We start from the raw sequence: 12,718 nt of genomic DNA on the forward strand, positions 1-12,718 counted from the left end.
GCTCACTAATTACACCTTTGTATCTTGTTTGTTCAATCTGGACTCAAAGAGAAATGTAAAAATGACAATATGTGGTTCTAGAGGCAGTTAATGTGCTGTAATTATTTATCGACAAACAACAGTTTAGTATCAGTCACCTCAGCACTTGTGTCCAGCATTTCCAATTGTAGCGCAGGTTGCCAGATACAATTGGTGGGCACAGATTTGGAGTAGTTCTTTGTGCAGGCACAACAGTACCAAACCTGGGAACCTCCCTGTAACAAGAAGACTCTGTAAAGTTGTGTACTATCACTGTCGCTGGCTGTTAAATTGTCATTTTTACATTTCTCTTTATGTATGGATTAAGTAAACAAGACACAGTGCATTAATTACTGAGTTTACAGGTGTTGGTAGATGTTTTTTCTTTAATTTTTTCATTTTGGACAGAGCCAGGTTTTTTTTCCCTTGGGCTTCCAGTCTTAATGCTAAGCTTGGCTAACCACATCCTGGTTATTCATGCACTTTTATTTGTCACGGTTCCGTAGGTCGTTTGTACCTGCACTCCAGATCGACCCAATGGCGCATAATATGCTGCATTCCAAAACCATTACAAATCACTGTGAAAAAATGATGTTTTATGGTGCGAGGTCAGGTTAGGTTTAGGCACAAAAACCACTTGGTTAGGGAAATGTGGCAGATTAGGTTTTTCTTTTTTTACTTCCGGCCCACTTAACGGGCTGGATTCAATGATTCATCTGTGCTCTAATTACTTTGTGGCGCTGTTCAGCGATATATATCTAGGCAGGTGACTGCTCCTCAGATGGACATTTTTAACTCTTTTTGGAGCCTGGTTGCCGTGTGGCTGGCATGTGCACAGTTTGGTGTTAGTTACTGGCGTGTCTGCTGTGTTTCCTCACGATCTGGTCTCCCAGCAATTGTAAGGTGTATATTTTTAGTTTTCCTGTGCTGCACGTTCAGTGTGTGCCGTTGGCATCATATCTGCTTCTGCTCCTTTATTTTACAGCATGGTCTGCTTGTCTCCTGGCTGCATACCTGGAGTAATATCGCCTCACTTTGAGCCCTTGCTTAATGCAGCTTGGTCTTAGTCAAGGTAGGCTGGCTTAATCTTATTTCATTAACTTTAAGCCACTTTTACTTGGCCTCCAGCTACATGTAACTTTTTCTTTTTGGTCTCTGATCTGCTGTGATAGTGATTGAGCTCAACCTCCCGCTGCTAGAAAGCTGCACCTTCAGTCTCTTTGGTATGTATACGTGAGTTTGCATTACTTTTAATTCAGGTGTAGTTCTCAGTTGGTAATGTTGGTGTGTCATGCACTTTGCAGGCATTTTTGAAGCCAGGCTGTGGACTATGATGGGTGGCCATTTCCAAACCCCTGGCCCCTACTCCATGGGTAACTGCTGTTCTGTCTTTACATCACTCTATCAGCTGTCTCTATAGATCTACATTTCTACAACAGCTTGTTTTGTTCTGTCTTTACATCTCTTCATCAGCTGTTTTGTCTCTCTGTTTCCACACTTCCACTCTGCGATCATTGTCGGTATATGGACCGGTTTTTACTTGTATTGTTTTTTTTGGATGTTTTGTTTCCGCATTGCAACCAGTTTGGCTCCGTGGCTTTCTCCACGCTCAGTTTAGTTGGGAGTGAACTGAGCTGCCCATGCAGGACACTGGGAATGCTACTTGTTCCACTGTCATAATATAAGCAGTGTGTGTTTCTTTTTTTTTTGGTGCCTTTCTTTCTTTAGTTTTGGTGCCTTCCATTTGGACAACTGTGTGTGATGTGTGGGTATTTGCTTTGTTTTAGTTACAGTTAACCACTGAGGGGCATTTGCATGTAGTTTGGTGTTACTGGTTACAGTGCTATTTTGCATTTTGTAGTTTGTGGCTCTTGACTGCCACTTTAATAAAATTGTTGTTATTGGAATCTCATCTTTTGTTTGTTTGTTTGTTTGTTTGTTTGAGCCTATTTGAACTTTTCTCAAAGTGGTTAAGTTCAGCAATTTCCTTGGGGTGAAATTCCCCGAGGTGGTGTAGTCGACACTATTTTAAAAACTCCACCTGCTCTGGCCACAGAAAGATCATGGTTTGCATTAAAATGTTCACTTGAAGCATAGTTACAACTTCCTTAATGTTAGGCAACCTTTGTTGTCATGGTAACACTAAACACCATGTTATGGTTTTTAAAAAAAACTGCCCCAACTTGCAGTTGGAATGGGGAGCAAACAGTGGTGTCCTGCAGCTATGTCCATTTATCGTCACTTTTTGACATCTAACTGTCTATCTAGCCCTACACCCAACCTGCCTCTTCCTAATAAGCAAGTCACCTTATGTAGACATCATCTGAACTGTGTCACCATAAATACTATGGCTGCTAGATGGCGTCTGTCACTCAAATGTAACTATAGGTTGTTTTTGGCGACTGAATTTACGACTAATAGGGTTGTTTTTTTCCCCTGTCCCTGTGTGGCCCACACACACTATCAATCCTCTACAATAACCTGAATCAGTGAATACTATTGATATATTTTTGACATATCTTGTCCGATGTCATGATTTTTCTGCTGGGAAGTTTTCAGTATTTATTGCTCACCACCATCACTACAGTCAAACGGCAACCACTACAGCTCTCAGTTAAGGAAAACAATAAGAACACACTTTTATTTAAGCTTTAGTATTCCCATTGTACAACAAGGATTTTTAAATTTGCCACAAAGCCACACATCAGAAGAAACCCTCAAACTTATCATTATTACTATATATTATTATTAGTGAGAGAGAGGTTGGAGAATTTTGATTTTTGATGAGCCCATTGACTTTCCAGTGAGTATAGTCTGAGATTTCATGAGCATGTAGCAGTAATTTCACAAAATTCAGCTTTAGGCACTTCTACACTGGCTTCACCTCTCAGCTATGATGGCTGTAATGTGTTGCAAATCTACACACTGCCAAGAATATAAAGAAATCTTTCAAAGTACAATACTGATTTTTCACACATCCAAAATACAAGGCAGCAAAGTAAAATACAGTTATTTATACATCAAGAAATTATTAGTTGAAGAAATGCAGGAAATGTTCTATTTCCTTCCAGCAATGGTAATAAAATTTAAACACCAAATGAAACCATGTGAAATAATGTGCTACAATTTCATGTTATCAGTGTATTCTACATTACATTCATCCCTTTCACCTCCAAAGGAGAGAAACCACAACACTGATGCAGAGAAAACGTGATATGCTCAAAGAGTGCCCTCCAGTGGATGTTGTGTTAACTGCAGACGCTGTAGTCGCAGGTGCAGCCGTGGTAACTGCTCTCGCCTGTCCCACACATGTGCCTACATTTCCTACTCTGTCCACAGCAGCCAGCTCTACATCCTGTGAACAGCAGGAGGCGCTGTAGGTAGCCACTGTAACATTCTCGCCCCCTGCTCCAACAGCTGTGCTGGTGTTGAGGGTACCATTCCCTTTTCGGATGGTGATTCTTTCAATGCCGGTCCCATTGATGCCATCGGTGAGGTTAGCGATGAATTCCCAGCGGGAGGAAGCACAGAGCGATGAAGAGAATGGACAGCTGGCTGATGTACTGACAACCTGACACCCTGGGCGGTTAATATCTGTCACCTGGAGGCACAGAAACAGCAATAAGACCTGGGCAATTCATTTAAGCAGCTATAAATGGTAATTTAACATGAATAATTGTTATGCCAAACTTTGACACTTTAGTTTACTTAGTGTAACCACAAAATATTGGTGACAGTAATATCAAATAAAAAAAAAACATGAGCATCTGTCCTTTGGTCTCATTTGTTTGCAGTCAACATACATTATATATATTTGACCATTACTCATTTTGACTAATTTGCCAATATTTGTGTACAAAACTCATATCAGGCTCTTAATTGTCACTAAACCAGCTCCTTATCCTTTTCTCTTACCTTGGCAGCAACAGAAAACCTGAGGACAGCGTAGTTGATGTCAGTGGCAGCTGCATTTTCTGCTTCAATAGTAAGGGTCACATCTGTTCCTGACGCAGCACTGGCTGGCGCTGTTAAGGTTACAGTACCGTTGGCTTTACCTCCACTGCCTGCTTCTATGGTGATGGTGCTGGGTGAAGTGGAAGCATAGCTGCGGTCATTGTTTGCTCGCACAGTCAACGTCCCAGTTGCGGTGTCGTTAACAACTCCGTTGGTCGTTGTGGTGACTGTGAAAGGGATGGAGATGGTGGAGCCTGGTTCTATGTTGGTGTTGTTGGCTTGGACCTGGAAAGGTGGCAGCAAAGGATGACGGTAAGAAAAGCAGATAGAGATAGTTAAACATTTCTTTTCATATTGTACAAGATGATATGTTGATGGATATTGATTTGAGCATGGAGCTGAAAGAAGCATAGTAGTGTTAGGGATTTGGCTTTTCAAATAATAATCATATTGGTACAATATTCACTTCACTGAGACAGAAAACAAAGATATTGAGCTCACAGTAATAGAGATGCTGGAGGTCTTGATCTGTGTGGAGGCCTGCCTCTGGAAGCTGCTTGTTGTTGACCTGGAGGTGGAGCTGTTGTCCTGTCCTTTCAGGCGAACAACAAACTCACCTGCTGGTACATTACTGAAACTTACCAGGAAGTTACCACCTCCTAACTCCTGTGGATGAACAGAGAGAAAGACAAATGTTGTCATAGACAGGAACATGAGATGAACACAACAGTAAGAGTTTGACTACTGTTGACTAACTGTCTGCAATCTCATCACTTTGCCAATATTGCAAAAGTCTACAACATGCCAACTAGTTGTGACTAGGAACATTCTTATGTTGCAGACCTACTTTGTGAATTAAACTGTGCCCACTGTATCATAAAATGCCACAAATTATTCAAATTTCCTTCCATGTTTTGTCTTGAAATGAATGAGAATGGTCAAAGAATCACACAGAAGGTTTCATGTTAACCTTTTAACTACTGAAGACATGAATACATCAGTTGCCAGTCATCCAAAGCTTATCTAAAGTTCCTATATTCCAGGCAAACAACTAATTCCAGTTCATTTCAACACAGCATGAAAATCAACTTCTATAGACATAAAACCTGCTTGAGACAGGTAATTCATCTCTGTAACCCATCTTGTTGCCAGCCAAATCTTTATCAAACACTTTTAAACTCTGGCGGTGCATTCAGGACATATACCATATAAGAACATATGAGAATCACCTGTTGGAAAATGTAGTGAGCAGTAAGCAGTGATATAAAGTATTCACTGTATTTGTAAGTACTAGGTTAGGTTATCTTAGTTTATCAAGTGTAACACATGACATGCCTGCAATGATCCGTTGACCTCTGTTGGCCCTGAGCTGTCAAACAGAGTCACCTCTGTGACCTTTACTGTGTCACTTCCTGTCACAGACACCATGAGACTAGAATTCCCCCCTGAAAGGTTTGACAAGAAGAATAAAGTGGGTGAGTATCATTTAGACCTGAACAAAATGTACACAACTGAAGAAGACCGAGGGGTTCTGAAACAGACAGAATAGCAGGGCTGATGGGTTTTCATTCACAAGGATTTTCAGGAATGTAAAAGAAGATTTTCAAGTCTAATGATCAGTCTTTTAAAGATTATGCTGAAGACAACAATAACCAAAGAGTGCTCTGACCTGAAAGAGGGCGTCCCTCCTTCAGACTGAAGTCCCCATGGGCTCCCACATGTGCTTCCACAAGGTTATAAATGAAGTTCACTGAACTTTGACCTGATGTACACACACAAAACAGATTAGTAGTGCTACCATTCACAATAGCATATACAGCTGTAGACAGAGACCTGCAAAATAAATGATGTTTTGGTTGAACCATTAAATTAACACCTTCAATTCCACCATACTACTGACCTATGACCTTAACAGAGTAGGGGTTATCAGAGTTAACACTGATTTCCCAAAGTCCTGTTTGATTGTCAGTGTTGAGGCGTAAACGGCGTAAGTTTCCTGCTGTGGTGGAAGATGCCAGAGGACCACTAGACTGACTGGAACTCTGAGATACACCTGGTGGGGAAGGAAACATGTTAATTGCTATAACATTTAGCATGTCAATAAGCACTATTTAAGACATTACTACCATTATCAAAAGCAGATTTTCCCACTGCTAATGAGTTTTGTAGCAATCAAAATGGGTCCTAATTTGAGAGACAATAACAACACCTGTGGAGCTGGTGAGATTGAAGGTGAGAGTCGAGGCTCCTGTGATGTAGGCGGTCATGTTCCTAAGTGAGTCATCAACAGTAAAGGTAAAACTATCAGGCTTTCCAGGATTCCTCACTACCTGAAAAACTGTCACCTGGAAGAGAAAGGGACAGAAACGGCACATTTATACACATACAGTACCGTCTTCAGTCAGGCATGAGTTTTTTGTTTAAAGTCTTACCACAGCGCTGGCTGATGAATCCTCTATAACACTTGTAGCCACAGAGAGGTCTGACTTGGTGACCTCAATGGCCTGACCTCCAGAGGCTTGGGCTAGGTCACGGTACAGTTGGGCATCTGATTGGCTCATTGAGCGCGAAGGCGCACCCCCAATGTCTCTGCGGCGCCTTCGACTGGGGAGGACATCCGTCAACATGAAAGTGACCTAAAAGTGTGAGGATAGATAAAAAATGTGAATGTAAAGGTCATATAAGAATGATACATGAATAACACTATTTACCATAAAAGTAAACTCATTTTGTGACTTACAGCATGTTTATATGAGCCCACAAGTCTAAATACTGTTTTATCATCTCTTTCTTTCTATCGGATGCATTGACATTTGAAGAGCAAGAATGGTGATGGAATTGGCTCTCACCACAGACTTGGTGCTCTCTATAAGGGCAGTGATGGTGCTTTTTAAATGAGCATCTTTAGCTGGAGCGTCGGTGAAGACAAAGATCTCAGAGGAGGGTGGAGCCGCAGTCAAGGCAAGCTGTTGGCCACATATAAAACAGGAAAAGCAGTTTTTCATTAGAATATTAGACTAGAAATGAGATAAATTTGAATGAGAAATGATTTTGTTCAATTATGCATCAATTTGTTCAGTGATAAGTATGACTGGGCAACACTTCAGTTTTATTGGTTAGTAACATTAAGTGGAATCCTATCATGTGTTGTTACTTGTCCAAATTGAACATTTGATTATTGCATAAGGGTTCATCATATTCGTATCATTGTATCAGCACCTGCAGTCCAGACAAGCACAACTCTGGGATGTCTCCTCCTCCACTAGCAGTCAGCTTGTTGATGCTGTCTTTGAAGATGTCTGCATTGGTTGTCTTCATTAGAGGTCCAAAACCTGGATATAGAATAGATAAGTGATTCCAATCATGCAATTTATTATATGCAGTGTCCTGTGGCTACTGTGACATTAAGCATACACATGTAGTTTACAATGGTAAATATGTAGTTTTACAGTATTTTTTCATATTTACAATGGAACTAAGCCTACTTCATATGAAAGCAAGAAATTGACACCTAAATGGAGTCAGAGGCAGCATATGCATGAGTAAATTACACTCAAACAACAACAACAGTCCATACTTCTCTATAAAGAACTACAAATACTGTACCTCTGTGTGAGTTACATACCTGGGTCATTGAAAGGTACCAATATGTAGGCAGAGGGCTCCTGCATGGTTCCCCTCTTGCTGTCAATGATTTCAAAGGAAACTCTCTTAGCCTCAGCTATGTCATCGCTCATACTGCCTGTGGTGTCAATGACAAAACACAGCACAGTGGACTGGGAGAGGCCCATCAATCTGCGGGAACAAGAGACAAAACATAAGTTATCTTATCTGGATTATTTTGCTGGGAGCCACACTGCCAGGAATCAGTGATTATCATTTAATTTTGTTACCAGAACTTCAAAAACCTATCATACTATACATATAACTGCAACTGCCTGTCTAAGGTGAATTTGGGTCATACCGCAGGAAGTTCTTGTCTCCGACAGCTACTCTGATGTCCTCCAGTAGCTCCATAGTGGCATCCACAGCCAAATTAGCTGCTTTGCGGTGAAGTGAGCCATGATCGGATGTAACGTCATCCTTATTGATGCCGCCCACTGGGTCCTGTTTGCTTGTCTGGTCAAATGAACCTCCATGGCTGCATTTACCTTTGAGCAGAGAGATAAATACAAGCTTAGATTCTGTACCACCCCACATCACATTCATTGGGACGACAGAGATGTAATCAATTATCAGTGGAGAGCAAGATTACCTGATCATGGGAGAATATTTTAACAATATCAAAGCTGAGGTGTTTTAAACTTTATTCAGGTGTGGAGAGATTTCATGTGAGACAATACACCTTTTAATGATGGTTTAATAATGGGGGTCCCCTGCTCTAGGCCAGCTCTTACATTTTTAATATATCTGATGACTACTACTGTATCACTTGGTTCTCTTTTGAGTGGAAGCTAAACATCAATAAATATTGCTAGCATAGATATGTTAGCTGAGGACTAATCATGGAACACAACACAAATTTACACAATTCCTTTAAGTTACCTGCAGGTTTTGATCTGGAGAAGAAACTGAAGTAGCCTGTAGTGAGAAGCCCCTGCTGCTGTAGTTCTGGCAGAAGGTTGTCATCACAATTCCCATTTATACAGTTTCTACAGGTTGGAGTATCTGGGCCTGCAGCAAATTTAGCAAATGAGACAAAAATAAACATACCCTAATATAATTATAAATAAATGAAAATACGTTTGAAAGAAAAACAATAGTTTTACAAATGTGTGTGATAGATTATATTTCAAATGTATCACTAATGGACTTTTTTGTGATGTATGATGTGTTTGACGTAGGTAAGTAAATGCAAACATATAGTGTATTTACTAAGCTATAGGTGTTGAGTGAAACATGCTAAAAATTTTGAGTAATAATGTGTCCATTTTCATATGTGGATTTGTGAGTTACGAGCCGTTGCAGGGTGGGTATTTGTTAACTGACAGGTGACAGATAAGGTGACAATGTGTCTTGTGTGATTTCTCACTCAAGCCTATACAGTCATTCTGCTCAAGCAAGAGTCTTTGTGGACAAGAGTTTCTGTTGAAACCAGTCAGTGGTATCCTACCTGCCAGGTTCTCAAAAGGTTGGTCAGGTCTGATCAGAGTGCTGTAAGGGACAGTGTTCCCCATCTCCACCCAGTTGCTGTGGCTGTAGAAGTCCTTAATACACAAAACATTACATATTATTAACAACACCACCATTACTTGTTTTGATCATGCCTCTCACCTCTAGAAATGGCACCACCATCCCTCAAAAAAATCATCACCCTCACCTGTAGGGGGTGACAGATTTGTCCAAGAGTCCACCTCCCTGCAGCAAAGTTCTCCAGCTTCACACTGGCTTTCACATAAGACACACCTTAACAGCACAATAGAAGACAGAGTTAGGTGCAAGCAAAAGCTGCACTAGGCAAGATATGAAAATATAGTCATCTGTTTATACTAAAATAAGTATCCCATTACATTTTATTAAAATACATCAGATTGTCCTTAATTAAGCATGTTTATTTTGGTGTCTGGTTTGGTCATTGTTGGGAAATCTTTTATCATAGGAAAGATTGAAGTGAAAGAGTAAAATCATTTATAGAAATTTTGTCCAAATGTCTTCTTCACATTCACTATACCTGACTCTAAGCAGATTATATCTATTTTTTCTTGTTGATATTTGGGACCGCAGACTTTTCTCATTTATTTACAGCAGATTATTTAATTCTCTTCCTCTGCTATATCTAAAACTGTCTGGCTACTGAAGTGATATTAGCCATCTGTGGTTTGTGCATATTACACATTTGCTATTTGTGGCAGATAAACTGACCACAAGTTGTTCTAAAACTACATTTGAGCCTTTGTATTCAAAACATCCTAAATATAGGATCCAATATACTTTTTCTAATATCGTGTTTATTGGATTATGGAGGTGTTATGAAGGAACACAACACATGAAGTGTACCTTCTGTGATGAGATCCCGTCCTCCCTGGAAGGCTTCATCAACAAAATGGTGCGTGTCACTCAGTATAAACTCTACGTCCACCTTTGCATTTGCAAAGTACATTTGGGCAATGGAAGTTTGGAAGATGGCAGTGGACAGGAGAGTGGAGGTGCCTACAGAGGAACACGCCCTTTGTACCTTGCCAGCTGAAAGGCTGTTATCAATCTGGAGACAAAGAAGAGACAAATAACTGACTGTTTAAAACATTAACACTCTACTTTTGTGTCCCTGTGGTCTTTAAAAATAAAAAGAGGGCAGGTTGTTAAAAAGCAAAAAAGTCTACCCCCTAGTGTCATCACAACTTCAGTACCTGAGATAATGTCCCTTGTCGTAATGTCCCTGTTGTCCCAATGAATGAGATAATGTGTTCAAAAGTCAGCCGTAATTATCAGTATTTATCTATTTATTTATAATTTGTCAGCATCAGGTGCAAGTAGTTGACCCTAATTAACTGACTGTGTGTTTGATACCCTCACCTCCTGAGGGGAAACATTGTGTTACATAAAACATATGATTGAACTCATGTCTCTAAATTGAAATATGCAAAACATATAACCTAGATATGTAAATCTACCACAGTCCTTCCTGTTGTGTTTCAGTGTGGTTTTCCAACTTACAACCAGGCTGAAGTCCTGTCCTGCGGAGGCAGCAAAGTCTCGGCAGACCTCAGCTGTCTTTCGGAGAACCGCCCTTTCCGTGATTTGGCGGTGAGTGATGGAATTCTCATTAAATATAAGTGGTTGGAAGCTGTGAGCAAGGCTTGGGAAATAGAGGACCACTGCCACCAGGAGCATGACTGTCTGTCTGGCAGTCATGGTGGTGGAAGAGCAGGAGGGTAAGGAGGGTGAAGTTGGAAGAAGTAGAAATCTGGATGGATACTGTTTTTAAACCCTCCTCTTTCTGCCTGTTCTCAACTCTTACCTTCACCTGATCTAACTCTCTCTAATGCTATTGCCCACACCACAAATCAACTGAACACAAATAAGGGAATTAAGGTAATCTATCTGTGTGTGTAGTCAGGTACAGAGTGGTTACTGGCAGTAAGCCAGGTGTAATGAGGCAACAAATGAAAACACCTAAGGAAGAAAGGGAAAGTGACAATCAGCACAGACAGCAGCTAGAGGCAAAATAAAAAGGAAATTTAAAAATGTTTACAAAAAATTATAGCAAATAGACATTTCATACATTAAATGTTGAGAAGTTTTTTTTTTGTAAATTTTAGAGCTTGCATAGACACAATGAAATATAATTCAGTCAAATATGAGAATCTCTATTTCAAAAATGTTTAACATGATCCCCATGAAAATACGACTAACAGCATCTCATGTATTCAGACACTTAAATATTTTCAAGTAAATGTTAATTTAATTTAATCTGAAGAACATATGTCAAAAAAGGACAACACTAATAATTTTAAAACAAAAGTTACAAAGTGATATGTGTAAGATCACTGCTAATGCAAATATTAAAAATATACAAATGATACAAATTAATTTTACTTACCTTAATGTGTTCTGCACTTAACCAGCAGTCTTATTCAGATGTTGCACCGCTTCAGTCTTAACTATGTCAGTATTCCAATATGTACGCACAGGTAGATTGTATTGTGTGTGGACCTATGTGTTTCCTGTGTTATCTGAAACCTGTCTGAGTATGTGTGTATGACTGTGTGTGTGTGTACCGCTGTATTTGAGAGACAGTGAGAGTTTGCCCTCATTCCCTCCTCTTATGGATTAGTTACGTCTCGCTTGAGTGATTTGGTTGGTGAATAGAGTTCCAACAAAGAACTCCCACACACCCTGCATGGGATTTTTGCAAGTTTTTTTGTGAAAACATGGGTGTGAGTGTGCTTATCACAACATTCTTGTACTCTATTACGAATCTGATTTTTGTTTTAGCAACCCCAGATTCATTTGACTTGTTATCCACCCATCTCCACGGAGGAAATAGCCAGCCAAGTTAAAAAAGTACACCCTGCACCACCTTTTAAAGCTTGCTAATTACCTCTTTTATCTTGTTTGTTTAATCTGGACTCAAAGAAAAATGTAAAAATGTTCAATTTGTGGTTCTAGAGGCAATTAATGTTAATGTTAATTTTGTAATTATTTAGTGACAAATAACAGTTTAGTATCAGTCAGCTCAGCCTTCCTGAAGATTTAGAGTAGTTCTTACAAAAATCACAGGCAGGATGCATGTGAATTTTGCATCTGTTTGCATGAGAACATGGGTGTGACTGTACTCGTCACAACATTCATGTACTCTATTACGAATATGATTTTTGTTTTAGCAACCCCAGATTCATTTGTCATGTCATCCACCCATCAACAGGTAGGAGGAAAAAGCTAGCCTGGTTCTCACCAAAACTAAAAAAATACGCCCAGCATTTCCAATTGTAGCGCAGGTTGCCAGATACAGTTGGTTAGCACAGATTTGGAATAGTTCCTGAAGATTTAGAGTAGTTCTTGCAAAAATCACAGGCAGGATGCATGTGAATTTTGCATCTGTTTGCATGAGAACATGGGTGTGACTGTACTCGTCACAACATTCATGTACTCTATTACGAATATGATTTTTGTTTTAGCAACCCCAGATTCATTTGTCATGTCATCCACCCATCAACACGTAGGAGGAAATAGCTAGCCTGGTTCTCACCAAAATTAAAAAAATACGCCCAGCGCCACCTTCTAAAGCTCGCTAATTACCTCTTTT

The 12,718-nt window shown here is 39.9% G+C and overlaps 1 protein-coding gene and 1 long non-coding RNA gene across 2 annotated transcripts; one reads left to right on the forward strand and one right to left on the reverse strand.

The window, feature by feature from the left end:
• Window positions 1-709: 709 nt before the first annotated feature.
• On the forward strand, window positions 710-1,855 carry LOC122978860. The gene is made up of 3 exons (XR_006402755.1): window positions 710-1,090; window positions 1,191-1,241; window positions 1,323-1,855. It is a non-coding gene; the product is annotated as an uncharacterized LOC122978860 (long non-coding RNA).
• Window positions 1,856-3,108: 1,253 nt separating this feature from the next.
• Window positions 3,109-11,744, reverse strand: LOC122978856 (von Willebrand factor A domain-containing protein 7-like). The gene is made up of 18 exons (XM_044345896.1): window positions 11,513-11,744; window positions 10,627-11,085; window positions 9,970-10,174; window positions 9,293-9,378; window positions 9,086-9,179; window positions 8,518-8,646; window positions 7,937-8,123; window positions 7,598-7,767; window positions 7,192-7,304; window positions 6,822-6,938; window positions 6,405-6,608; window positions 6,182-6,317; window positions 5,873-6,025; window positions 5,642-5,734; window positions 5,308-5,417; window positions 4,474-4,638; window positions 3,934-4,257; window positions 3,109-3,619 (listed from the first exon to the last, which is right to left on the reverse strand). Exons 2-18 carry the CDS (start codon window positions 10,822-10,824, stop codon window positions 3,185-3,187), a joined length of 2,919 nt encoding a protein of 972 aa, XP_044201831.1. The 5' UTR covers window positions 10,825-11,085; window positions 11,513-11,744; the 3' UTR covers window positions 3,109-3,184.
• Window positions 11,745-12,718: the final 974 nt, after the last annotated feature.

This window comes from Thunnus albacares, chromosome 3 (assembly GCF_914725855.1).
Source record: "Thunnus albacares chromosome 3, fThuAlb1.1, whole genome shotgun sequence".
In the NCBI taxonomy this organism is placed as follows: domain Eukaryota; kingdom Metazoa; phylum Chordata; class Actinopteri; order Scombriformes; family Scombridae; genus Thunnus; species Thunnus albacares.

Excerpts from the sequence above, each read along its gene's own strand:
- LOC122978856 (XM_044345896.1), bottom strand. The coding sequence starts at position 10,824 with ATGACTGCCAGACAGACAGTCATGCTCCTGGTGGCAGTGGTCCTCTAT. Across the intron at positions 6,026-6,181 it reads CAATCTCACCAGCTCCACAG|GTGTATCTCAGAGTTCCAGT; the intron begins GTGTTGTTATTG and ends CTTCCCCACCAG. Across the intron at positions 4,258-4,473 it reads CCTCCAGCATCTCTATTACT|GTCCAAGCCAACAACACCAA; the intron begins GTGAGCTCAATA and ends CCACCTTTCCAG.